This window comes from Poeciliopsis prolifica, unplaced genomic scaffold (genome assembly GCF_027474105.1).
Source record: "Poeciliopsis prolifica strain line A6 unplaced genomic scaffold, Auburn_PproV2 SCAFFOLD008, whole genome shotgun sequence".
In the NCBI taxonomy this organism is placed as follows: domain Eukaryota; kingdom Metazoa; phylum Chordata; class Actinopteri; order Cyprinodontiformes; family Poeciliidae; genus Poeciliopsis; species Poeciliopsis prolifica.
The window spans coordinates 3,788,572-3,816,458 of NW_026562383.1; the positions used below are offsets into that span (position 1 = coordinate 3,788,572).

Sequence of the window (27,887 nt, forward strand, 5' to 3'; positions counted from 1 at the left end):
ACTGAATCGCCTTCTCATGCAGAGTCCTGCTAGTGACCTAATAATGTGTTGACAGACACACATCCAAAAGTTTCAGGAACTCTGATTTTAAAGTTTTGAAAGTGTTGCAACACTTATTTCAATTCAAAATGGATGAACAATGCTCTATTGTTTTATAACCTAATTCTACTTTAACCTTTATTCCATAGTCTGAATGATGTTGGTTGTTCACTAATGTTCTCTCAACAATGGATGGATGAACAGGTGAGCTGCATTTATAAATCAGGTCACATCTGCAGGGTAATAATTGCAAAGGAGAGGAGGCAAAATACCAATGAGAAAATACCAACACTTTCCAGATTTCTAATTGTATAGAGACGTTGAAAACCACACTTCCAATTCTTTCCACTTTTTGCAACTGTGGCCTACTTTTCGTCAACCTATAGAATCAAAATAAAACATGCCGAGGCGTGTGTGTTTGGAGCGCAGCCGTATCGCTGGGACCGCATTGTTTGCATTAAAGACCTAAAAGTCTGCGTAAAGGTACGAATCGCTGCATGGGGTGTCTGTATAGGAATGCTCCCGGCTGTGAGCGTGCGCTCCCAAGGCGTCAGTCCCTCCTCATCCCGTCTCTTCTAGAAGCTCACCGTCTCGCCGTCGGGACCCCCTGCTGTTCCCCCATAACGCACCGGCAGCTCCGTCCGGCACCCCGCGGAGTCCTGTCTGCAGCCAGCGGCGTGCGCGTGTCTCAGATATTTCTACGCTCCAGTGTCAGAGGGCCCGACCTGGATGTAGAAGACCCCCATTCATTGAGCGGACCATCAGGGTTGGTGATCATTAAGGTCCCCTCGCACCCCCACCATGTGTGCAGTGTGGCAGTGATTGAACCTGGCATGCTCCCCTCTGCACCTTTAACCCCGGTAAAGGGAGGGATGGAATTGAAATCAATACAGCGTATGACGAGGTGACTGGACTGGGACAGGGGTGTGGGGGGCGGAAGGGGGGGTCTCCTACGTGATGGATGGCTGGTTAAAGGAGGGATGATCAATGACCCTGATGGATTGCTTTTTGGGAGGGTCTTCAGACATGAGATGGATCTCTGCTCCTTAAAAACAGATTGTCCTCTGAAGGACAGGGTCTCTGAAGTTTGCGGAACAGCCTGTGAAGCTGGAATATTATTCACTTTACTTCTTTGTTGTGCTGATAAGTGGCAACTGGTCCCTCCTCCTCTCCAGAATCCTTTTATTTTTCTGAAATCTTTAATCCCCTATACGCCCCCATCCCCCATCCAACGAATGCCCCCCCCCCCTCATCCTTTTCTCTCTCTATATATTATTCTCTGTGCATTTTAATTTTTTCCCGGCACCGGGGGCCCAGTTCTCCCCTCCTACTCTCCTCTTTTTTTTTTTAAGCCTGAAAGTGGAAAAGCGGAGCCAAGAAATAGTTAATCTCTCGGGCTGCCGCTATGATTGGCCGCTGTATGCTGCGCTTCTGCCTCCTTGAATGAGAAACAGGGGTAACCAGGCAACTTCAGAGCTGGAGAGGAGAAGAAGGAGGAGAAGAAGAAGACGCAGAAGAAGAAGGCAAGGGGGGAGAAAAGGAGGACAAGATAGAGGATTTCAGAGGGATGGGGAGAAATTCTGAGCATGCATAGAGGGAGAGTCGTTGTGATTTCACCTTGCGCGTCCTGTAAAACGGAACTAAGACATGGATTTTCTTAGACTCGGTCTCTCCCTCTCTTCCCCCCACCCCGCCACTCTCTGTCTCTCTCTCCCTCTCCCTCTCTCTTACTCCTTCACCGTGGGGGGAGAAAATAGAGCGCGCAAATGAAGCGTGTGTGTGTGGTGGCGGTGGGAGACACAGATGTGGATTAAAACGCATACATGGGACTCTTCAGAGAGGAGCATCCGCTGACAGAGGGCGAGAGAGAGAGAGAGGGAGAGGGGCAAAAAAAAAAAAAAAAAAAAAGAAGGTAAGTGGCGCTTTCGTTTGTGACTTTGTCCGTCGCCGGCGAGTCTTTTGGAAAAACTGTGGAGAGCTGGGTGAGGATGCTGAGCTTGACACATCGGGATGTTATGCGCTGCTGGACGCCGCTGATCGGGGCTTCCTGCTGCTGCTGCTGCTGGTGGTGTTGGTGGTGCGGGGGGTTGGGGAGAGACGGGCTGCGGACCGGTCCGCTGTGGCTTGACAGAGACGCATGCGGAGGGGAAACGAGACATTTGTGCGCTCGGAAATGCAGGTGGAAGCCCGATGCATGATGACGCCGGGGCTGCAAGTGGAGTCCTGCGCGGCGCCTGTCAAACAAACCTGCTGTCCCGTATTGGACTGCGCAAACATTACATTAGAGGCTGACGTTTTTCTTAACATTTTTATTTATTTATTTTTCTCTTGTTGGTGCGATTGACGAGCATGAGCCGAACAGCGGGCGGCCCTGTTGCTTCATTGCTCCAGGCGACAAGATTTCTTCTAATCATAAAAGTATTTAAAAAAAAATCAAAAGGGGGGTTAAGCCCCACTACACCCCCACGCCCCTCCGCTCCACACACATTCAAACGAGGAGAGATGTTCTGCTGCAACAGCAGGAAGTCGTCTTCAAAGGCGCTGCATGTTCACGCGCTCTGACGCTGTAGGTGAACGGCTGAGCGATGACGCAGGGCCATTGGGAGACGCGTTGATTTCAGCGCAGGAGAGGGTTGGGGATGGCGGAGGGGAGAGTGGGTGGCTGGCTGGGGGGGCGAGGGGGTCGCGCTGTGAGTACCTGTGGACCGGGGGAGCGCGTCCTGTTCGCCGACCCAGAAATTGCGCATCTGTGAAAGCCGGTGGCGCACGAGGCGCTTCTGGAAAGTTTCGGCCGGAGAGTGGAGGTAAAGGTTCGTCCTGTTCAGCTCGCAGCCCACCGAGGAGGGCCCAGGGGCGGACAGGGGGCGGGCAGCCCCCCAGCTGCCCCCCCTTCAGGCAGACGGTCACGCGTGAGTTAAAAGAGAGGGAGAACAAGTTGGGCCACAGCTGCTAATTTATGTTTTCGTTATTCTAATTAACAGTTTTGTATTTAATGAATCAATATATTTGATACAGTACGAAAAGTTTTTTTCAATCTACACATAATTTCACTTGTCAGCTGGAGCTAGCTTGTTGTAGCCCTGGGTGACAGCGCTAATGCTAATGCTAGTTTTCATTCCCTCATGCTAATCGCAGTAGGTTGGTTTGAAACAGCTGCACACCAATGGATAGAAATGTAGAAATGGTTGCATGAACTAGCTTGGTTAAAAAAAAACAGCCTCTTGTTCAGCGCCATTTAGCCGACAAACGATATGATCTGATTTTACCCAGTAGCTAATGTTTGTCCATGACACACTGTTGCCTTGCTGAACCGAACAACTGTGTTTGTCAGCAGTATAATAATTTGATTGTCATAGCAAATAATTTTTAATGCTTAATTTTCTCCAAAATTTTTGCAATGCAATATGGACATTGTCAGCTTCTTACAATAATGGTAGATAAAATCGGTAAAAATCGGCCAATCACCGATTTCTCAAAATGAAGGAAATTCGCACAGATAAATCGGCGCATCCCTACAAAATATATTTTCGGCTAAAAATGACTAAGGCCATCATTTTAGAAAGGTTATCATATAGACTTGTCATTTCTGAGAGCTTCTTCCTTTTCATACACATTTCCCCAATAATACTACATTTTATTTTTACCAGTCTATAAGTAAACTTTGGAATCTCCACCCTCTCAAGAATAAACAAGCACCAATCAGTCAGCTGGAGATCAGAATTGGCCAGTCTGTTCTTGATCAGCTCTGATTGCGAATTAGCAGGTCAAATCTTTAAAAAAAAAAATCCTAACCCTAAGAATTCCCACTATTTTGGCCTAGAAACTCATCAAACAGCTTGTACTTTAAGGAACTTTGTTTACTACAAATATCATAAAAGCTAGGCTAGCTATGATAAAAGCTAGCCACAAAAAAATAAGGTTTTTGTGGCATTAGTCACAAAAACCTTTTTTAAAATACTCTACTAACTAGCATCCATCTTCTCTGTCTCTTCTTGTTTGTAACTTTGTCTGGAAATCCCAAACAGGACACGTTCAAGAGGCAACATTACCAGTTCAACTGCAAAGTTCATTACCGAGCCATATGTCTCCCACGATGCCCCGTGTTTTACGCTCGAGTGCCTGTGTAACAGCAGGCCCACATAAGATAGTCTGGGCCGCTCCAGTATAGTAACAGTATAGTGAAAGCGTTAAGCGTAGTAACAGCTTGCAGCCTTGGAGCCAGGAAGTGGTCCAATAATGCTGCTGTGCAATGTATGCAGGATTCGTTGAAGTGAAGTCGTGCTGAAACGATGTCATAGATTAGTTGGAAGGGAGCAAAGGTTGGCATGTCAAAGTTCACGGCCGCTTTAGCCGGTCAGCCGAATTCCCCCTACCCCCCGCCACCTCCTATAATCTCCTTACTTAGGGCGTTTTGCAATGGATCCTAATCTGCACTCGCCAGCTCAGTTCTAAGATGCGTGGAGAGACACACACTCGCGCTCCAATATACACACACCGCACAATTTTCAGTTGTCACCCCAAGACAGTTCTTCACAGGCCAGTGTGAGAGGCAGGGCTTAAGACGGAGCTCAGCAAAACACTAGAGAGCATTAACTTCTCCAGTAAGAGCTTTTTTGTTGGGCTTCCCTCTGGAATCAAGACACTTAATTTAGCTCATGGCAGCAAATGCAACTCAGGGGAAATATATCTTATCCAATTAGGATTGTCTTTTTTTCTTTTTTCCTCCCCGTTTTGCGATCGCTGTAAAAATGGTTTTTTCCTTTTTTTTTGTATCCGAGCATATTCTGGAACGATATTTTCAATTCAACATGACATTGTCTCTTGACTTTGAAATAGCTGGAGGCCTGGTCTTCTATCACTGTATACTCTTTTCTTTCTCTTTCTCACATCAGACAAGTTTATATCTGCACGAACTCCCTCAAGTTTACTCAATACTTAGCCTACTGAATGGATTTTCTTTTCTGTCCTGGGACGACATAGAATGAATTAAACTCAGGAAAAGTAGCAGGGAGTTCCTGGTGATGGAAAACTAAAAGAAAAGTAAAGGTAGTTTTGGTAAATAGCTGCGCGTCCATTACAAATGTGCGGAAAATTTGTTGATTTTCCAGTAATGTTGAAAAAATATATAAAATTTTTGTGGTCGTTTTGTTTCCATTAAATAAGAAGTGTGATTGAAATGACAAGTGAATACATTCCTTCAAGTGATAAGTCATTAAAAAGACTTGCCGCATCATCATCTTCCTACCACTTCCTGTCATCTTCTTTGTCTTTTCTGGCAGTAGTAACATCCGGTTGTTGATCATGTGACTCGTGTGACGTGGAAAAAGTGTTTCGATTGCAGTTTTGTGAAATACACAAATTTTAATACTGCTTTATAATCACCTCATCCTTACACCTGAAAACGTTCATCAAAATTTTATTTAATTTTTTCCATTAAGCAAATATTTGTATTTGGATACAAATGTATACTTTATTGTATTTCCACCTTGCAGGCCAGTGGAAATTTGCTTACATGTTGTTTAAAGTTAGGAGGCGTTTTTACAGCATCTGAAAGAACAGCATAATCTGAAGTCATATCCTGACAGCTGACTTAAATGTTCCCACAGGTGAATAATCTTTGTCACAGCTGAATGATTGGCTGTTGATTGTTTGGAAGGGACCTTATGACCTTTCGCCAATTTATTTTCTGCAGAAAACCTTCCTGCTCTTAGGTCATCGGTGTTTTCTCCACCTTGTTATAGTGTTTAACAGGCACTTGTACTCTGGAGCCACACACTATCTCAACAGCTGGTTGTGATGGAGGTTGTCACACCTACTGATGATCACATTATTGTGAGCTTTGGTAATCACCACCTGGCTCCCACAGCGGGAAAGTTGTACTCTGTTTACAATTTTTTGGCATGTGTCACTTGAGATTAGATTCAATTTTGAAAATGTGCTTTTTGCTTTGGAGGAGACTAGAAAATATTCGGCAGACTCTCACATATTTATGCTTAGATTCTAATAGCTAGCTTTTTTTTTTTTTTTTTTTTTTGCCAGGACTGTACAAGCAATTTTAATGGATGGGCAAGTTGACATCATTTGTCATCCATTGTCGGAAGGGTCATGGTGGGGCTCCGGCGGTCACTGGGCAAGAGGCGGGGTACAGCCTGGACAGGTCATCAGTACATAGATAATGAGTTCTTGGTTATAATTTGATAGTAGTAAAGTAATATGTGGCCCCTGGTGGATGAAGGTCAGAGGCTATGATGGGGAATTGCTCAGGTAGAGGTGCATAAAGGGGGTGAATTACCTTTATGGGATCATGACGACTAAAAGACATGGGCACCACAAGATGCAAGATTGGAATTATATAAGGAACATTCAATTCTCACTTTGTTAAATAAATAACATCATAAAGTAACGTCTAAAGGAACAAGTTGAACCTCTAATTGGATAAATATGCCTACTGAAAGTAGGGGACTTTTAATTTGAAGTCTGTTAAAGGTACACCTAACGAACTGAATATCGTCTTTGCCTATTCTCATCGTGTTGCATTTAAGACCAGAACAACAGGTACAACATGTCTACAGAAGTCTAGATTGAGGTGTGTGTTGGATTAGTTTGTCACAAACAAGTTTGTCACAAACAAGCTTTCTGAAAACTTAGACTCAGGGTTGAATCGGCAGCTGTTTGCAGGGAGCTCATCGATATGGTCGTCTTTTTTCCCCACAATGCTTCTGTTTTAGTCCCTGTTCATGTTTGAAAGTAACCTGTGATCAGACTTGCACTGATTCAAGCAGGAACCTGATTGAAAACGAACTTTTCCCACTGAAGATGTTGTGTTCAGTGCTGATTGGAGTCAGAGTTATAAATACCTGCAGCCACTTACTAAACACCAGAAGTTAGCAGAAGTTGATGTTTTCTTACCTTAGTGAAAGCTATTATAGCTTGAAATTTATACCTAATTTTATGCCTAAATAAAAAGATCGTCTGGATTTTCTGAAGATTCTTATATGTTTTAATGAGTAGACAATAAATCCCTGACTTAAATGTCAAACTTAATATTGGACTTCCTAATTTTAGCTTATTCAAACAACAAAAACTTAAATGCTCATATCTATTGGATGCAGCACTATGTAGGGGATATTAGCCCAATGGTGTCTGCTAAAAGTAAAAAATTACTATTATTAAGGCTGCCTAAATATAAATGTTTAATAAATCCATAATCCAAGACCTAAAGACAATCACTAAAATAGCCTTTAAGTTTTAGTGCTGTGACAAATTTTTTGTAATGTTAGTGGCTATCAAATTTACCAGTGCTGGTGTATCATTCACATCTTGTCATTTTTACCATTTATCTGACATAGAACAGATAAATGATTTCATAAACTAGCTTTGCCAACTATTACATTTCAAAATAAGAGTCTCAAACATACATACAGCATGTCCATCTTAAAACACTCATCTTCGTATTCATAGAGTTATAGCTTGACTAACACAGGTAACCTCATGACTTTTTCCATGTTGCCTTTTTTAAACTGCATGCGATTTAAACTAACAAGCAGGGAATGCATGTTAATATTGGAACATGGTTAAATATTTTTTTTTTTCCCAAAACAAAAACATCTCATTAGAAACATAATTTCAGAATAAAATTGGAGAAAGGTTGGCTGTATACTTCCCCCACAGAATACAGGATATTACCCTGTCTATCTTCACTCTGTTCATAATGAGGCTGTAAATTGCAACTCCATTTGTGTTTTGTGTCGTACTAAATACAAATTTAGACAATGCCTCTCCGGTATCCAATCACACAAGTAATACAAGGTTTGCAGTCCTTCACCTTTATCGCAGTTATTCTGCACTACCCACTGAAATAACAATAACGGAGTTGATATCGCCTGAATGATCAAAGAAATTTGCCAGTAATTGCTTATAATCAGAGCCTTTGTTTCCCCTTTTGTCACATTTTAGTTGGATGTAATCAGGTCAACATAGAAATATCTTTAAAATATGCAAAAGGCTGGGTGAGCTCGGCTGTTTTTGCACCTCTGCGTTACACGTTTCAGTGACCCTGTTGACTCGATGTATGCGCCTCGACCCCGACACCATACGTTGTGTTATTGGAGTCAAATGGGGCAGCGAATTGCCAGCCCATTGCACAATTGCCTCCACTGTGTAGTGAGCCCTGTGCGGTGGTGTGTAACATCTGGAGAGGGAGCGAAGCGTTCGGCCTGAAGCCGGGGGTGTCCACCCCGTCCTCGTCCTAGTCAACCATTGCCCCTCGCCCCCATCCCCTATCGCCTCACTTCCAGCAAAGCGGGCATCTTCAATGCATCAATGACACCAGCCATCACAAGGGGCATGTAGCATGCCAAACCAATGATTCATTAGGACTCAATTAGCTGGCAGGCATGGGGCGACCCGCCATATGCCTGAAGGTTCGACAACAGTCTGCACTCCCCTTCACCTCCCCTCCACGTTCAGCTGCGCCCTCAACCGTCTTTGGCGCCACCGTCGACGCAAGACGGTCGGAGTCGTCTACGCGAATGTTTCTTGAAACAGTTCGGCGGTTGAGATTTTAGCGCCTTCCCGTCCCCGGCCATGCGGTTTCTGAGCTGGAAATGAGTCACAATGACCTTCAGCTCAACTCGTGGTGCGCCAGTTGGCAGCGAATGAAATACTCATTCATCTAGTGAAGTAAGAGACTGTGGAGCTGCAGATACTGTAAATCTTAAGAAGTAAAGAAAGGCTCCGCTCTGTATTGACTTTGCTTCCTTTGCCAAGAGGCGCCTTGGGCTGCCGACAAGATCTATCCGCCCTCAAATCTAATTTTTCTTCTTATCTGTGCCAAGGTAAAGGACCCCTAGCCCTTAGTCCCCAAACACACATAGACACATCCTGATGCGAGCGCCTACCACCCAAAAAAAAGGCACAGACGTGCCTATATTAATGAAATTAGACCAGAGTGGAAAGCTGCCCTTAGGCTGACTGACACAATGAGCTCCAGCCCAGATATGTGATAGAATATGAGATGATGTGGCATGTGCACACACGCAGTCCTATCATTTCTGTCGACGGGTTTGAGCTCTCATGTCACAGGGTTACGTTAATGAGTGATGCTTTCAAGGAAATGTCGCATGTATTTACGGACAGCGTTTTACATTACCTGTATTGAAAGGTAAAAGTGGTGGGGTGTCCACCTCACCTCACCCACCCAGTCTGAAGAGTTTAACCCCGGAGCTCATTACGAAATGAAATCACAGCCATAAATATCACACAATACATAGGCAGTGAGGTTTTATGAATTTAAAAATGTGTGATTAATTAAACTAAACAATTAGAATGTAATATGAAAATCTTTTATGCAGTATTTCCAGGTAATGGGCAGTGAAAAGAGCATGTCTTGTATTTTTTGGGGGGGCTTTATTAAGGGATAAAACACATCACTCCTTGTAGATTTACAGATATACTTAAACTGGATCTTGATCATGGATAATTCAAGCTGCTGGAATCAAAGTCCTTGACTGAACTCAACTTGTGATACTTGTTTCTTCAACTGTATGTGATTTTACATCTCATGCGTTCCCAGCGAGTTGTAGCGCTGCAAGATAGTTGGACAGTTTCCCTTATCAATCTGAACATTTTCACCTTTTATAGTGATTAGCACAGTGAAAAGAGACTGTATTGGCTGCTGGAGCTTCCTAGGTTTTCCATTCTTACACGTCCCGGCACGGCTTTGGTTTTACTAGAGAGCTGCTCAAACACTCGTTCTTTAAAGGGGGTTAATTGTAACATGATGTAACAATGTAAAGCTACATTTGTTAGCTTTACATCATGTTACAATTTTCTTCCCTCAACAGAAACATGCGTTCTCTTTGCTTTGACTCTTGTATGTTTGAGGAATCTTTGAATCTCCCTTGGCAATCATTCAGGACTGCCTAAACCCTTAGTCTTGCAATGTGCTGCTTATTCCCTCATATTCCCATACCTGAAAATCCTCCCACAGAGAAACCCACACAGGTCCTCTAGACTAGCAGCAGCAACAATTAGCAAACACCTGGTGAACTTGTGCCTCTGCTGAACTTGTCTTACTTTTTACTCCAATCATCCTAGAACGGAAGTAAGTGGCATCACGGAGGGGCATCATAATGACGACGTGTTGGGGGACGACTCAGAAAGAGTAGGAGCTTCTTAAAGAGACAAAGGCCAATTTCAAGACATCAAATTCCAAAATCAGAATTGCTTTAATGCTGGTCAGCATGTTGAATCGTAAAAGTCTCACAAAATTCTTTGTCCGCAAATATAAATCATTCTCACCACTTGCACCTCTGAAAGCCACTACAAGTTATTCCTGAGGTTCACGTAAAGTTGCACAGCCAGAGCTAACATGGTGGGGTGGAGTAAAGTGTTATTTGTTTGAGGCCGAGGCTTTCGAAGCGACGACTTCTGCGTGCTGCGAAGCATCTTTTCCCGTCCTCTCAAATTAAAGCAGAATCTCTCCGAGCGCCAGCAGCCGGCGAGCCCCGTCACGAGGAAAGAAAATCAACTTAAGCTGAGAGTCGCTCTGCCCCAGTTGTAGACATGTGCGCCGACCCGACTGCGCTCCTCCAGCGTTTCCACCGCGTTACCCAGAAACGCTCCGTTCGCGTGACCCAATTTGCAGCCTCTCCTCCTCATTCATCTGCTACCACAGACTCGCGGCAGGAGACTCTGCGAGCGACGGAGCATTCATCACCTCTGAGCGGTGAGGACCTTCGCTTACATCCTGTCGGCCTGCGCCGCGAGCCGAACCTGCGCGGACGGGAAGGGCGGGAGCTCCATCAGTGGCTCGGGGTGAGAGAGGACCCATTTGTGGTTATGTTTTATGAAATATGTAATCAAATATGAGCTTGGCAGCATTTTTCTTCCGCTGACAGTCAATTTAAATATTGTATCTGCCACATCTGCCTGCTGCGGTGCTTCTTCAGTACCCTGGAGGTAATTGAAGCGTTCAGTTTGGCTTGTGGAGCTGTTGCCATCCTTATGGGGTTTGAATCTCACCAAAACTAGTGTTTCTTTTTTCCTTCCCCTTTTTTTAAAAGAAGCAATATGTTTCCATTCACTTTTATGCATTTTTGTAATCAGGATACTGAAATTATAGCAAATATTCTTTGGTAAAAGGATTACTCATAACAAAAGTAATAATAACTTTATTTATAAAGCGCTTTCAAAGACATAAAAGACAAAATAAGATGGTTGCAGGTCAGTAACATATAAAACACCAAGAAGGCAATAAAACAGAAAGTGGAGTTTAAAAGGAATGAACTTTAGCTTGGCTTTAAAAACATCCTCAGAACCTCTCTTCCTGGTGTCCTGCTACATTTATTTACTGATCCGTTTGCAGAAATAGCACCAGAATGTTTGCTTTGAAGCAGCGCATCAAGTTGAGACACGTCATACGCGCAGGTTATAAATCGAATGAAAGGAAAAGTAATCCCTGGGCAAAGGGTGAATTATCTTGCTCCGATACCCCGGGGCAAAGATTTCTCCCTCTCGCTCTGCCAAAGGATGGGGCCCCGGGGCCTTCTTTCACAAGCCAGCTTTGCTCATCGTTAACATGCAGTTCCAAAGGGAGACCATCTTAAGATTTAATCAAGAAGGAAATGATCTGGTTTGGATTTATGTTTTGAATTTGCCTCATTTAAAAAGAAAGAAAAAACCTAGCTAAACTAGTTTTGATTATTATAATTTTTTTAAATTAAGATGTGATGCTTTCTATCGGGATTGCATGTGATTGTAAACACAAAAAAGTGTATTCTCCAAAAAAACAAAACAGCTTCACGTTGACCCAGGGCTCACCGGGGTCCGGTATGAAGTAGTTCAAAAATGGCAAAACCCGGAGACCACAGGTCATAGGTCAGGCAAAGCAGGTGAAGTGTCTTGACCAAGGACACAACAATGGAGACAGACAGAGCGGGATTCAAACCAGCAACCTACCGACTAGGGGATGAATTCCCATCACCATCGCCCCAGTTCAGTTCATCTAGTCGAGCCAGGAGACGATAAACCAAAGCACCAGCCAACATGGTAACTTTGAAGGAACTGCAGAGATCCTACTTTTGTGTTGTAACTGGTGGGTTGCTGGTTCGAAACCCACTCTGTCCATCTGTCGTTTTCTCTTTGGACAAGACAATTCGCTGCTTTGACTAGTAGTGGTGCATGGCAGACTCACTTTTGTCAGATTGCCCCAGGGCAGCTGTGGCTGCAGTCCAGTAGCTTGGACTGGAGCCACAAACGCATTCACACACTCCTGTGTGTGAATGCGTGTGTGTGAATGGGTGAATGGCTGACTGCAGTGTGAAGTGCCTTGGGGTCTTCTAAACCAGATAAAAGGCTGGACAAGTACAAGAGATTTACCATTTATGTAGACGAATCAATCAGCAGGACAACTGTTAGTCATACATGTCATCGTCACGTAAGACTAAGAAGAGTTAAATCTATTGCTGAAACAAAGCCATTAAAACTTCTATACGCAGTTTGCGACACAGCAAACATGTGAAACAAAGAGCTCTGCAGTCTAAATTGTAACTTTTTGTATCTTTTTGTGGGGGTTTACTTAAAGTCTCAAAAACATACCCTGGAGTTTGCGGTTGCTCCCAATGCCGCCTAGCAGGCCTAAAGCTCTTGTATCTGCTCCGGTTCGGGCCTTTGCTCTCTTTCTAATTACTCCGGTTCGTGTCTTCGCCGCGCGGCACCAGCAGGGAAGAGCGCCGCTGTATTTTTGATGCGGAGCTGCGTCGAACAACAAGCATCTGGCACAGCGGCGGCAAGCGGTCAGCATGACGTCTTCTGACGAGACCCTTCAGATCACTTTTCATCAGAGCGTCGCAGTCGGAGGCCACCCCCGACGCTTTGCTTTAATCAGCCGTCAAGTGTCATATTCAGAGGGCCTCACTCCGGGGGGAGGGGAACTTTCATCCAGCCTCCACTCTGGGTTTATACAAAAACAAGTGAAAACAGAGGGAGCGGCGTCACGGCGAGGCGCCAGACCCTGACCTTGCGACGCCATTGTAATGAGAAGGAGGCGAGTGTATCACTTATCATTAGCGGCATGATTAGGTGCCAATGGGCTGTGCCTGCCGCGGTTTGAACCCTCCGCTCCGCGACAATCCCAAGAGTGCGATAACATATGAGATGGCAAGAGTTTCACACCCAGATTCACACCTCCCGCGGTTCCATACGTCGCGGCAGCCTAATCACTCATGTGAGATTAATGAGAGAAGTTGAGGTGTGGTGAGACGCTCACTAATTACAAGCTCACACACTGGATTGTCACCAGGGGAGCAGACAGTTAAGCGTGTGCTTTGTGTGTGTTCCTCTTAGCGTGTTTTAAAGTCAGTTTTTGTTTTCAGAAAACAAAAACAAAACAAAAAAAAAAACCCAGATGGTTTCCAGCAGAAGAAAATGAGCAACATCAAAGCTTCTCTCAGGAGAAAATATTCGGAGAAGAAAAAAAAAGCCACTCCGTGGGAATAATGGCGCGGCAAAAACAAAATCAAATCAACTCAAAATGCTGCTGAAAGGAAAGGTAACCAAAGCGCCGGTGTAAATTACTTCATTTCTTCCTGTGCGCCGAGCCGCCTGCGAAAAGAACAAAACAAAAACAAAACAATGGAGTCATGAAAACGCATAAGCAGCTCCGCAGCAAAGTGTGTTCGACGAGTTTTTCTTTGAGCGATGTTGCTTGCTTTTCCAAATTCAAATCCGAGCAACTTACTCTTTTAGAAGAAAAATATAAAGTTGTTTTTCTGCCTTCAGACCCACATTAGGGAAAAAGTATTTGTCCATCATGTTTCCATTTATTGGGTTTGGAGCCAGAGACATTCAGCTTACAGTCACCAAATAAATCCAGCAGCCCAGTTTTACTAAACCGCTTGGATTAGTATCCGGTTGTAATTATGAAGAAATATATGTGCAATACTTCACATTTTGCTTTCGACCCGATACCAAATAAATACCCGGCCTGTATTGCTGATACCGACGCTTTTTATTTAAGTTTGAGACATATTTCAACTTCTGACCTTAAGGTCATTTCCCTCTGTTCCAACCTCAAAGTTTTTATACTTTGACATATTAACATAAAGGCAACTTGAGAAAGTGCGTGGTCTGTGAACACAATTTGTTGCCATAAATTCCCCAACTTTATGTCGTTCTAAACTTCGACTAGGCCATTCTAATTTTTTACTCCCAATCTAAACCATTTAATTTTAACTCTGGCTTTAACCTGTGTCCGTCAGGACATTTGGAAGATAGCGGGAATTTCCGGCTCAGTTGCGGCTCAACAAAGCAAACTTTTAGAAGGCCCTCTTCCAACACTGATTTTTTATTTTGTCACATTAAAAGCAAAACTAACTTTCCTTCTACTTCACAATAATGCACTACTTAGTTGAAACATCATAAAGTGTAAGGAAGTTCATGGAATTATAGGCATGGATTTGCCTACTTCTTCAGCTAAACGTATATGCAGTAATTAATCAGCATTTGTTTTTGTTTTTTTTGTTTGTCCACTTTTGCATTGAAATTTTGCAGTTTCTAAATAGGGATCCGGCAATATGAAAATTTTGACCCGTGTCGATATTTGACGCTGATATTGCTGTACTGGCAGAAGTTCATGTTCATCAAAATGACCGCTGAAGCTTTAGACGCTTCTGATGCTTCTCCAAAGGTTTGTAGCTTACACCAAACCTTTGGAGTTTCTCCTCCGTTCCCACATACCAGGCAGCTGATAAAACAGAAACCCAGCATGGACATGTCTCATTCTAGTCAAAAATGCATTTGTTATTTTGGTTTTTTTGTGCCAAACGAAGAAGCTTCAAAACCCAGAGCACAGCACTCTATTGTAAGCACGCTCATTAGGCAAAACTGTCCTTCAGCTCCGCGCATTTGATGCGTTTCGGCGTCGCAGTGTGACGGAGAAGGTAGATAAACAAAAAGTTTCCATGGTGGCGCCTCCCCTCTGCTTCGTTATTGCAGCTTCACAGACTTCAGGTAATGTTTTTGTGCTCACCGGTTTTGATCATGCAGACTTTTATCTCGACAACACAAAGTCTCTGTAGTCACGTTCCCTGTCTCCAGCGTTCCTGAGTCACATTTGTGAGGGTTTTGGGTTTTTTTCTCTCTTGGGTGGCATAAAAAGTCAAAACAACATTAAAAACAGCTGTTTGCTGTCAAGTTTGATGAAGGAAGCTGCTTGTGTGTCTTTATTTTGTCCATGACTCGCGTGCGATTAAAGAGGACACCTTTTGGCTATTTATTTGGTTGCGAGAGAACAGAGAGAGAAGGCAAAAAAGGCCCTAATTGTCTCATTAATTACTCTTCACATGAAATAATGACCGAGCCCTTGTGATCGCAGCTCTTTGTTGCTCAATAATGAAGGCAGAGGTGGGATGGCAGCAAAAGAAAACATGCTTCAACCTTTTTTTATTCACAGCATTATGCTAGAAGAGAGGGAGAGAAAAGGGAAAAATATGGCAGATAAGAACAAAAGGCAGGAGGAGTGAGAGAGAAAAAATGCTAAGAACAAAAGGGGGCAGGGGAGAAATGCAGCATTAGGACCGATTTGTTTAGAGCGAATCTAAAAGAGAGCAGCAGAGACGGAGAAAGATTTGGCCGTGAAGCTTTTGCCAGGCCTGTTGGAGCCCACCCAGTTCTCTCTCTCCCCCAATCCCGGCGCGGTGAATAGGCCGTTTGACACACTGCTCAGACACCGAGACGCGGCACAACAACAAACCAAATCAGCAGCAAATTAAAGACTCCTGGGGAGGGAAGCAGCAGAGTATTGCCAGAGGTCTTCTGGAAAGCCAGGCTACGCCAATTAAGTGTTGTAAGACGGTTCCGGGAGCCGGTTCTCCGGACCTCCAGCACACGATTGGTGTTATTAGACAAGTAAAATGACAGATTGTACATTTTAGACATTTTAGAAGTCTTAAATTCTTCTAAAATGTCAAATTTGTTAAAAAAAAAAAAAAACATTTGTCATGGCTATTCAATCTTACGAAGTCAAGGTGGACTTTTATTTGTTATTATCTGTCAAGTGTGCAAGATGTCTTTTGTAATTTGGGTAATTTGTGGCTAAATTTGGTTTCCAATATACCCTTACTAGCTACAGTACCAAGAGTATAATTGCTGCCCTAGCTATGAACATAGCCAAATAGGTTAGCAACAGCTAGCCACGGTGTATTAGCAGGTAGTTATTCAGCTAGTGAGTCTGTGTCAGATGTAAATCAGATAGTGATTTTTTAAATGTTTTTTTTAAGCTAACAAGTTTTTTTTTATACATTTTTAATGGCTTAGGAAACTAAAATTCATCGCCAGTTTGCTGGAAAGGTTCGTCACGCAGGTCAAGCACTAGTCTTAGCAGGTCTTAAATTTCGTTCAAGGTGGTCTTAAAAAGTCTTATATTTGAGTTGAAGCCCTGAGAAACGCTGCTGCAGCACCGGTCCTGTTGTCACTCCGCTGTGCGCTCCTACCATAGGGAGCTGGTGACACTTGATTAGCCTCAATACGTCTGTTATAGTCTGTCTAATGCAAACTTCCAACACAAGCTGCATTATTTGTGTCTCGAGGCCTCTAAGGGGAACGTAGCTCTTCATATCTGTCATCTAGCCGAGGATAAAAACCCTAATTTATCCCGGGTTTTTGCTTCAGCGTGAATAGGTGCTGATTATCCTGCAGCTGATCTGGGTAAGCGCTGCTGCAGCAGCACTTCAGAGGGCAGTGAGGGGCTGCCATGTTAAAGACGATCCTAACCGGGTGCACAGCTCCCAGGCCTGTGCTGACATAAATCAGCGCAGCAAAGCAACTGTGTGGCGTCGCTTATTTAGTTTCCCAGCTGCACCCAGTGAACCTGAAGCAACGAGGGGCGCTGTTTTCGACTCAAATGAGTGCTTCCAGTGCATACAGTTGAGTTTCACCGTGTGTTTTTTTTTTGTTTCCCTTTTTTTGTCACCTTTCATGATTGCACTCTTGACTGTTCCACCGTCAAAGGTCTTCCATCCTGTCAGAATGAGGCGGATATGAACGACCTCAGCAGTTCTCACAGGAATACCAGGAGAAAGAGAGGTTGCTACTCGACTGCAACATTTCCGCATCAGCATTGACCCAGAAATCAAATGTTTGATGTGAAACTTACAAAGAGTTTCACTGCTGTCTAGTCTGTGCTGGAGATTCAAGATATAGCTCTTAAACTTGTTCTGCTTTTTGTTAGGTTGCAGCCACAAACTTCACACAGTTTATGGCTGCAAACTTTACACACAATAGCACATAATCGTGACACGGAAGAAAAAATAATACTTGATTTTCACATGTAAAGGCTTTACTTGTAAAGGCTTAAAAGTGTGGCATGTAGCTGTCCAATCTGACGGAGATTAAGATACAGAGAACATCTGTCAACAGCTGTCTACACATATTCCATATGATTCAGGCCTGAACTTTGACTGGACCATCCTAGCACATAAATATGGTTGCATCGAAACCAATCTTTTATATGTTGTTGGTATGTTTAAGGAGGTTGTCCTGCTGGATTGTGATAGTCACCTGAGTTTTAAGTCTCCAACAGCTTCTCTGTGCCAGCTGGTAAAAAAAAAAAACTTCCCTACAGTATTGTGCTACTTTTGTTTTACAACGGTAAAACATGGTAGCGGCAAAAGTCCCCGATTTACATTCACAAGTGGAGCAACGGAAATTAAAGGGAAAGAAGAAGAAGGGGGTAGATGAGAGCACAATTCAAGTCTGCCTCTAAACCTGCAGAAAGAGAAAAAAACAAAACCAAGAAACCGCAGCAGCAAACGACAATTAAAGCTGCATGTAGACCCAATCACACCCCAACGTATGATTTGTTTAAAAAGTATCGAAACATTATGTTCTTTTTGCCATTTCTTCCACATTTGATGAGCATTATTACCTGTGTCAGCATCTTCTACCAGGAGCTTCTCCAGATTATGAACCTTTTCAAGTTTCCAGTTTGGGTGGATGACAGTGTCTTGGTTTCTGGACTCTTAGGGCATTGGTTGCACTTGATTTCATGGAAAATGAGAGCTGAATGCTGAAAGCAGTGTAGATCCTCATTATAACAGAATGACATATTAGCACAAAGAGCTTCATGCCAGTCAACCGCTCTCTAGTCAGGAGTCTAATTAGCTCAACAAAGGCACATTAACCTTATCATGGATGTAATGGCAATTAGATGCATGTAAGGCCGCTTACAAGTGACTTGAACTTCTTCTTGATTATGAGGCTGATAAAAGCTGATGCGGAGTAGAATATAAGTGTGCAAATTAATTATTTCACAACAGTGCAGATGAAAAGCTGCTTCTATTAACGGATGCAGCCTATTCCCACCGCGGGTGACTTCCAGGGACCACGGCCGGCGAGCTCGTCGACGGGGGCTCTGCCGGGCCAGGTTGTGACAGAATTGTCTCAGTCCATGAGCCGGGAGGCACTTTGTAACGAAGATGACCAGCGCGACGTGCCAGAGCCGGTCTGTCAGTCGAGCAAAACGCTCCAGCAGCTTCCCGGGGGCCAGCCTTGGTGCAGAAGGCAGGAAAGAGCCTGGTGAGAGCGCGCGGGCCTTCTTCATTCTCGTGTGCAGCCCGCGGGCCTGAGGCGTCCGCCAGGACTGCGGCGGACGGAGGTTTAATTGGCCATATCCAGTGATAGATGGCTGTTCAACCTTTTTGTTACTCATCAGTGGCAGGCTTGCTTGTTTCACAATATGAGGCTGATTGTGGGGTCTATTAAAAATCAGCCTCTGGAGGAGATGTCACCGCGCCGCGACGCCACAGCTTGAAAGGAGAAACTCTGGAATGATCTGATTTGAAGAAAGGAGAAAAAAAAACCCAAAAAGAATCAACTGGCGCTCAGTTGATTGCCCATTATATCACGAAGGCAGTAAAAACATGATTGAAAAACTGATCACACTTAATGAGTTATCTCTATCCACAGAGACAACCGGAGGGAGATAATTGACATTAATTATCCGCTTTTGTTTCCCGGCAACGTAAATCAAAGCGGGGAGAGGAAAAAAAAAAAAATCTTGGTTTTTATTTAATCGCAAACAAAAATCATCGCGTCAAGCAAATTCCTGATTGAATGGTGTGTACGTTAATGACATAATCACTCCCTCGCCGCACAATCCGGGCTGGTGACTAAAGTTCCCTCTCTTTGTGCTCAAGAGTGATTGACGCGCTCAACGGTTGGGATAGACGCACGTCAGGTTAAAGACACAAAATGCTTGTTTCTGTTCGGCAGACTGTGTGCAGGGGGAAGGAACTCTAAGTGAGGCAGAAAGCAAACAACTCAGAGGATCGTCTCAGACACTCTGGCAGACGGAGATGAAAACAGAAACAGGCTGACGGCAGGAAGCGGAGGATATCCAGGCGAAGCGAAACCGACTTTGCTCGAGGAGGGCTTCCTTTGCACTTCACAGAGGAGGTGCCAAAGTGAGAGAAGATTAATAAATAAATAAATAAATGGCCACTTTTGCAGCAGGGCTGAGGGGAGGGAGGAGGGGGTATTTTGACATCCCCTAACAGTTGAGAGTAAGCTGGAAAAAAATGAGTGATGCTCGTTAACTATGACCCAAATCCTGCTCGACAGTGGGAGCTGTTGAAACACGGAGCAGACTGGAGAGTCTGGGTGACCTAGATAGCATTGGCTCTGAAAAGCAGCCATACATCACATTAAGTCGCTCTTCACTCTAATACAATGAGGCACATCTCTCTCGTTGGTAATGAAAATTACATTCTGATAAGGTTCTTTGTGACACGGAGAATACCTCTCCGTCCCCCGACACAGTGCCTCGGCTGATGGGATGGACTCTCGGGGTGGACTGCTCCTTCGCCGCCGGACCCGGCCGACATTATCAGACTTGTGAGCTGACACAGACTGTGACACTATAGTCTGACAAATCCGAACTGTAACTCGTGGTGACGAGTCATCCTCGGTTACCAGCTGTTGATGGAGGAAATGGAACATGTCTGAGCAAAACACTTCACTTCTTTTCTTTGTCGCTTTGTCGGTCACCTCAACGGGTTTCATCTAGCGTTCGTTTTTGCCTCACCGCCACATGTTCTTTTTCACATCTTCCTAGAACTCTCTTCATTTTGTCCAATATGTTCACTATCCTTCCTCTTCGCATGCACAAATCCAAGTCAATCTCGTCTTTCGAACTTTATCTCCAATCCTTGTTGACCGGCGTCGGCCATTACCAATGTGCCCAAACGCGTACTGTCGTCATTTGATAATATGATACTAAATTTAGAATTAGAATTGTTGCCCAAAAGTCCAGTTCAGAGTTCATCAGATAATAGCACGGATATTGGAGACTTTAACTAGGCCAGGATGATGTTTTTCTATAGATAATTTTGCCTGACTTCATTGTTCAGACATAAAAGGAATTGCATTCAAAACACGTCCAGTTCTGATTAAAAATGTCTTTCACTTCCCTCACTCTCCTTTTTTTAATTATCAGTTCTGATTCAAAAAAAGGACAAAATATTTGGACTGTCCAGTACAAATATCTTAGTATACTTGAATTAACACAAAACTAACTCAAAGGTAACTTTTCAGCACGATAGAGCAGCTTGTTTTAATATTAAGGAATATTAATTCCTTAATATTCATGTAGTACTAGTTCCACTGACAGATTATTTCTCTTACAACAAATCATTTTCCCATGTTTAAGTGAAATTAGCTGCTAATGCAAATATATATGCTAATATATTTGCACTAGAAACTAGAACAAAAATTCTTTGGTCTAGTTAGCAGTAATTACTTGTTTTTCACTTGAATTTTACTTTCAGACTAGTTTGACATTTGAAGTGTTGACTTTTATAATCTTTGGCCGATGATTGAATGAAAGGTCTTCTGATACGCCGCTCTTTGGTGCCTTCAGTTTCCCCGGTAGCTGTCCTTCCTGTCATGGCCGTTTCCAAAAGTCTTTCTGGGGGGAAACTGACAAGGGTCTTGGAAACAAACTTCCAACAATGTCGCCGTCACAATGTCAGACAATGTCAGACATGACAATGTACTCCCTGCTACTCCCAGTGCCCAGTTTCTTTTCTCTCCTCTCTTCCCGGGACAATGGCATCTCAACTTGCCAACCAAAGCCGTGGCAGCTGCGGTGCCAGCTTGGCATGACTGGCCCGTGTTAGCGGCGAATGATTCAAGGACATTAAAAAAACAATGCGGGGGTTTCCAGTTCACGGTGCCAGGCGTGGCGCCGCCACCGTTTGCTTTGAAACACCATCTCCCCTCCTCTCCTGCTGTTGGACCCATTAGCGGTCCATTCTCCGAAAATTTGCTTTGCGTGCAACAGCAGCGCCGGTCATGGTTTGCTGTTCTGTATTTACTCGTGAGCAGTACATAAAATGAGAGTGTTAAATATTTCACCAGAGGTCTTCTTCATGGGTGGCTGCCACAGCAGCGAGCATTAGCTGCACGCTCATTAAGGATTGATGATCCAAAAGAGATAATAACATCTTTGTTGATTTGTTAAATTGCTGCGTTAGTACTGTAATGACTGAACAAGAGGGCATGTGTCATTTGAATTTTGAACCACCTGTAGCTTAACATTTGTTCTCTCTGTCTGCTTGCCTTGCAGTGCTGAGAGCAACAGACTGTGATGGGCTGCCAACCCGCATCTGAAGCGCTCCAACAAAGAATAATATCCACTTCTGACCTACTGTGAAGAACAATATTTGATTCAATCAGTGTTGCAAGTCTCCCCCTGGGGGGATTGCTCCCGAGCAGTAGGTGATCCTTCGTAAAGAGCAACAGTGGAGACCATGTGATACTTGACCTTCACTGAGAGAACTCGGGTGCACTCCGGAGGATGTCAAATTTGATCTGAAGCCGCCCCTCCAGAGGATCGTTCGGCTCATAATTCAATCGGCTCTTCGATGTTTTGCCCGGCGTCGCTCAAGCGCCCTGGACCAGCAGTGACGAAGCGCATCTGTTGACGCCGGATCTTCATTTGTTGAGGAGTATCAGACACGTCGGCATGGATTTGACTGAGATTATCCGTACCATAGAGTCGCTGTGAGAAACACGGAGAGGCGACGGAGGGCGAATCGAACACCGGGAGATCGAGGGGGGGTCAGCGAGTGCGCTGCTAAACTCATGGTGGATCTGCTGTGAGCAGGACAAGGGACTCAGCGGTGGAGGATGTCAGCAGAGGCCGAAGTCCAGTCGGGTGTCAAAACCAGCCAGCGAAAGGAGTCCAGGAGGATCAGAGGTACGTTGAGATCTAGCAGAACAATTTTTAAGTTTCGTTGACAGGCTGGTGTGTGTTTAGTACAGTGTTTCTCAATTCTGGTCCTCATGTCTGGTCCTGGTCCCCTGCATGTTTTATGTTCCCCTTCTGCCACACCCTTGGATTGAATCTGTAGGTGATTCAGTACTTGATGACTGCAGAAGAGGACATGCAATCCTTTGGATTGGTTGTTCTGAAATAGAGACACGTCTATAACAGGCAGAGCGGGGGGACCTGAGGACTGGAATTGACAAGCACTGGTTTGAGATGGATAAACGGACCGAGGCATTATTAGAGGCCCTGATTGGGTGAGGCATTAAGGGAAGGTCTTGGCTACGTTTTGACCTCCCATGTATTATGGCTAGAGATGAACAAAGAAATTGACTTATGACTGGAAACAAGCGACTTTTTTTTCAATGACAGTTCCTGACTTGTGAGTGAAACTCAAGATTGTGACGTTTTTCCAATCAGTAGCTACATTTCCATTACAAAAGTTCCAGTATTTCACCAATGTCAAAAATTCACAATTGCTGTGCTTATATTAAATAAGAAACAAAATTTAAAAAACGCATGTTCAAGTCATTTAAAAACATGACACGCACAGTGGCAACATCCAGTGATTGATCACATGACTGGTGTGATGTGAAAAAATTATTTCTGTTGCAGTTTTACAAAATAGACCAATTTCTATACGGCCCAAAAAAAAAAACAAGCCCACCTCTTCCTAGCACCAAAACCTTTTATCAAAAACACAAGTTTTTTTTCAAAATGGACGCGTTTCCTGTTAGCAAGTTTATTTTTGAAATGTAAAATTGCGCCATTATATAGTCAATGGAAAAGCAGCTTATGTTTCCATCCGATTGCCATGCAATATTTGAAATGTTGCGACTAACTCGTATGGCACAGAAACATATCTAAAACCTTCTGTTTATGTTGTGATAATGTGATTAAAAACTGCTGGTTAAAGACAGACATCCAGGGTTTGAAGAGGTATGTAGTTTTTCTCTTTTTTTCTCCCCCTGTCTCATCTCATCAATGAACCATGTCTGGACTGTGAATGAATAAAAAATATTCGGCTTATGGGAGTTCTTTTCAGACGGGCGTAAAACGATTAGGAATAGAAACAGATCGGTAATAAACTAGTTGTTCTTGCTAGCCTGGCAGACAGATAACCCTGCACCTTGTTGCGGATGGAGCCAAATAACATCAGACGTGGAGGAAAAGAAGCCGCCACTCAGTCGGGTCCACTGAGAGCCTTCGTGTCTCATCTCGGGGATCCAGATGTAGTAACGGCCATCCCCATGTAGCCCCAGGGTTCGGTGCCACAGTGATTCAGGTGTCACGGACAGGGTAATTCACACCATGTCGCCGCGGCGAACAGCATAAGTGATCTGATTGGAAGAGGCATGCTCTGCGCGCTGTAAGCTTGAACCGGGATTGGATTGGCTTTGAGCAGGAAGACAGAGCGCTCCAGAGGGCGGGATTGTCTTTGAGGTCGACTGAACCGGCGGGAGCTTCAGCGTTTGCCTTCCGCTTCTTCATCCTGCAGTCTCTCCCCTCGTCTCTCCATCCACGAAGAAAGCCGCTGCAGCTCGTTCAGTGGGTTTCGGCTACTGTGAGTTTGCAGTAACAAGGTCGCGGGGGCCAGGTCCTCGGTGGCTGTTTCACGAGTTCTGTCGGATCGCTCTGATAAATGGCTCGGCTGGAGGAGGGCCTATCGATTTGAGTTAAGTGGAGAGGTGGGGAGGGGTGAAGGGGGCGAGGAGGAACGGCCGCCAGACGGTTCAGGAGAAGGGACTATCTGCACAAAGTATCAGCCTCTGCCTTTAACATGTTAATCACGCGCTCCAGGAACCATCACAAGCGCTGAAGAGGTGATTTAGATCTATATGAAGTAGAATTGAGTCTGCATGCAGAATATATGTATGCAGATGGATAGGTGGGTTCAGCCGCCTGGTGATTCTAGATGTCTTTTAGGTGAAGGACACTATGAAGTCTGGCACATTGAACGTACAGTGGTTGAATGACCTAAATAATGGATTAAAAACAAGAAATACATTTGCTGGTGAACTCATATTTATTAGATCATTTACCAACAAAATGGGTGTTTGAATTAAATATTTTTCTTACTATGTTATGTAGTTTTTGATTAAAATGTAATTAATTACAGACCCTGCAATTAACTCTATTAAATCATTTTATAGAGCCCTTCTACTACATTAAAAAAAAGAAAATCAAACGCATGTTGAAAACAAGTGTCGGGAAATCTATTTGCTTACAAAAACCGCCCTTCTTGTTTAGTAATGAGTTAATCATAATTAATCAGTTTCATTTATAACATCCAGGCCTGATTACTGTCATATGTGTGGAATCAAGGAAACATTTGCACTGAAACGGACCGCTGCTTTTCCTGGTTCGGGCCGCTCACTGTGCTCGGCAGAGACGTGGATTTTGTGCTCTTCCAAAAAAGCCAGATGAAAAATGTCTAGATATCAGTTTTTGACCTTGACCTTGAGTGCCAATGAGGTTATGCAGCGGCGCAAAGGATTCCAGTATCCCTACCTCTGTTTGACTCGGAGATGCTGGGGTTGAGTCCGACGGAGATGCTGCAGCGTGACTTTAAACAGGCTGTTCATGCTTTAAACACTCCACTCCAACGTGGCTAAATTAAAACACATCTGTGAAAACAAGTGGACAAAATCCGTGGCTAGTTAATCTCAAAGGACTGGTGACAGCTGTCAACGATGAAACAATCAGCTATTGGGATTAGGGGGCAATTGATTGTTCGGACACTGACCTTATTGGTTTGCATAGCTTTTCCCCTTTAATGTGAAGTCATCACTAAAAGCTGCAGACTGCTATGATGTACTAAGTTTCGTTTCTGCTCCAGTCCAAATGTAAAAGGATGAAACCAAAACCAAGCGGACATAAATGTGCATTTGAATGCTTTCTGATTTTCCCGTCCTCACAACAACTCTCAAGGCTCGTCTCTTCAAATAAAGGCAGCAATCTAAAAACAAAATAGTGAAAGCATACTCCCAAAACTTCAAAAGGGTGAACTGCTGACAGAGGAAAATTGCTAAATGGTTGAGAGTTGTTGGAAAGCCATAGAAAGGCAGAAATGTCTTTAAAAATTCCCATCCCAGTTTGCTGTGCGGCTTTGTTTGCAGGTTTGTCAGAGCGTGTGAGGTGTGTTTTCTTCCTGCACATGCTGAGTCACTGGGAAGCAGGTTTATCTTTTTTCATTTAAAACATTATAGGGACAGTAACAAATCTGCGGATTGACACTGAAACACCAACACCACACCTTTGTGCTTTAGGCTCAAATCCAGGAATCAATACTTTCAATATGTTAGTCAGAAGTTCAGATTTCTTTTCAACATCGGAACCGACACAGATATTAATATCGGATTGGTGCATCAGTCACAGACATAAAGTAGAGATTGGGGGAAGGAAAAACAACCCAGCTGTGGGCTTTAAATGTTATTCAGTTTCCATCCAACACAAATTCTAACAATGGCATCCTACCAAGGAAAGAAAATCCTGTCTTAGCCGTCCTGACAAAGCGTCCCTTAAAGAGGCTACAACAGAGTAGCATACTTCTCAGCAATGAGTAATAACCCAGTCCTGATAGCTGATGGATTTAACGTTAGCTTTGTTGTTCATGGCGTTTCCAGCTAATGGCTAAATATAGATTCCAGTCGGATCCTCTAATGCATCATGTGCTGCTTGCCCCCCCACCCCCTCCGGTCTCCCTCTCTTTACTTCTCATGCAATTCTAATGGGCCTGAGACGAGCGCCGAACGTTAACGCCATGCTGGACTCGCTCACTCGCACGGCAAAGTGCCGGTCCGCACGTCCATACAACTTCCTTTCATGTGTGACTTTACTGTCACCATAGCAACTGTTGCTCTCCGACTGTAATCTGTGCACAAGAAACGTTTAAAAAAAAAAAGAAGAGAAGAAAAGGACAAACCAGAGGAAGACGGAGATAACGAGCTGACCAGACACTGAGGCAGCATGTCAGATGAAAGCCTGCTTTTATTTATTTATTTTTTTTGACATTGTCTGTTGAAGTTGGGACTGTTCGCCTTCTTCTTTTAAAGCGAGCGTTCAGGACTTATAAAGTTCTTTTAAAAGGTTGTTAGCAGGTCATGGGTTATATGCGGTAGAAAAGCCGTTGTCAACGTGATGGAGTTGATTTGTCCTCTCTGAAGCTTCAGACTCTAATTTACTTTTGTTCAGACATGAGCTGCTTCCAGGCCTTCAGCTGGCAGCGCCTTTGAAAAACCGTGAACCATCCCTTCTTGGCACAGAGGTACAATATGATGAAAATCCAGACGGACCTCGGGGATGATGGTGATTTTCAAGCCGATTTGCTGGGTAAGTTCAGGCTTGTGCCGTCCACGGCGCTTCAGAGCACGCTTTGATCACGCCCCGTCGACTTCTCTGGGACTTTACAGAGCCACGTGCATTTCTGATTGCTGAGACCACGAAGAGAGGAGAGGGCAGATTAACTCACTAGTCATTTGTCATGCAGTAAAAGCCCCGTTCACACCTGCTCTGCTCTCCTGTGTCAGTCCAATGACAACCGAATGTGTCAGTGTAATGTCTAAATTACCACCCCGGTGCTTTTGCTCAAAGATTTATGATGGCAATCTGTCCAAGTCGGGATTAGTAACTTTGGCAGAAGGAGACGCACAGGGCATGTTGTTTCTCGGACAACTGACTATTAAAGGATGCTGCAGCTTCCAGTCTTATCTTCATAGTAAATAGAGTTCGATATGTTAGCACTGTAGCCTCTCCCATGGCTTTCTGCTGCTGTAGCATGTGAAGATGTGAGACAAGAAAAAAAAAAAGCACCTTGTCAGCTCTTGCATCCAGAATTTGCTCACCATATAAGCCAGGTGGTCTCTTTACTTCTCATGGTGGTGATGGATTATTTCTGCTGAAATATTTTCCTCCATGAGGTCTGCAGCAACAGAATCAGTCACCTGGGGATAAATCATGAACAAAACTGAGAACTAAACTGGAACAACTAAATGAGAACAAAACGGTGACGTCAAAGCAGCAGGACCTTGGTGGTTCCACGTCCTTGATGCCCTATTCACAGCAGGACTGCATGAAAACAAACAAATACTTTGAAAATGAGACCAAACCTGATGCTCTACAATACTTTATTCATTTCATCAAGTAAAATTTATTTCTCAGTGTGGCAGGAGGCATAACAAGATAGAAAACTGAAACAAAAGCTTTACAATACAGCAGAATTTAACCTGCATGTCCTTTTCAAGAAATGTATTTTTTGTTGCCTCTAAATCACTTTTTTACCTTAAAATTGCAATAACTAAGTAAAATGAGACGGTGACATCAAAGTAAAGACAGCCAGTCATAATGCAGGAGAACATTGCGATCCCAGTGCTTACGCTCATTCACAGTAAGAGTGCCTTAAAGCAAACACAAAGTTTAAAAATGGGTCCAAACCTGATGTTCTATAACAACCTCGATTTTTTCCCTCATGTTCAGACTTCAGGAAAATGCATTTTTCAGTATGAAGGGATGACAAAAAAGC

The 27,887-nt window shown here is 43.9% G+C and overlaps 1 protein-coding gene across 6 annotated transcripts in view; it reads left to right on the forward strand.

The window, feature by feature from the left end:
• The first annotated feature begins 1,450 nt into the window (after positions 1 to 1,450).
• The window catches only part of dab1b (DAB adaptor protein 1b), a 55,568-nt gene continuing 29,131 nt past the window's right edge, over positions 1,451 to 27,887 (forward strand). Inside the window, exons 1-2 of one of the 6 annotated variants that reach the window (XM_055032592.1) lie at positions 1,451 to 1,951; positions 21,665 to 22,297. In XM_055032592.1, the coding sequence (XP_054888567.1) occupies positions 22,228 to 22,297 (70 nt within the window). In that variant the 5' untranslated portion in view covers positions 1,451 to 1,951; positions 21,665 to 22,227. Of the gene's footprint in view, positions 1,952 to 2,736; positions 2,949 to 8,747; positions 10,858 to 21,664; positions 22,298 to 27,887 lie in introns of those variants that run through there. The other 5 variants (XM_055032591.1, XM_055032590.1, XM_055032594.1 and 2 more) reach the window with 5 other exon arrangements.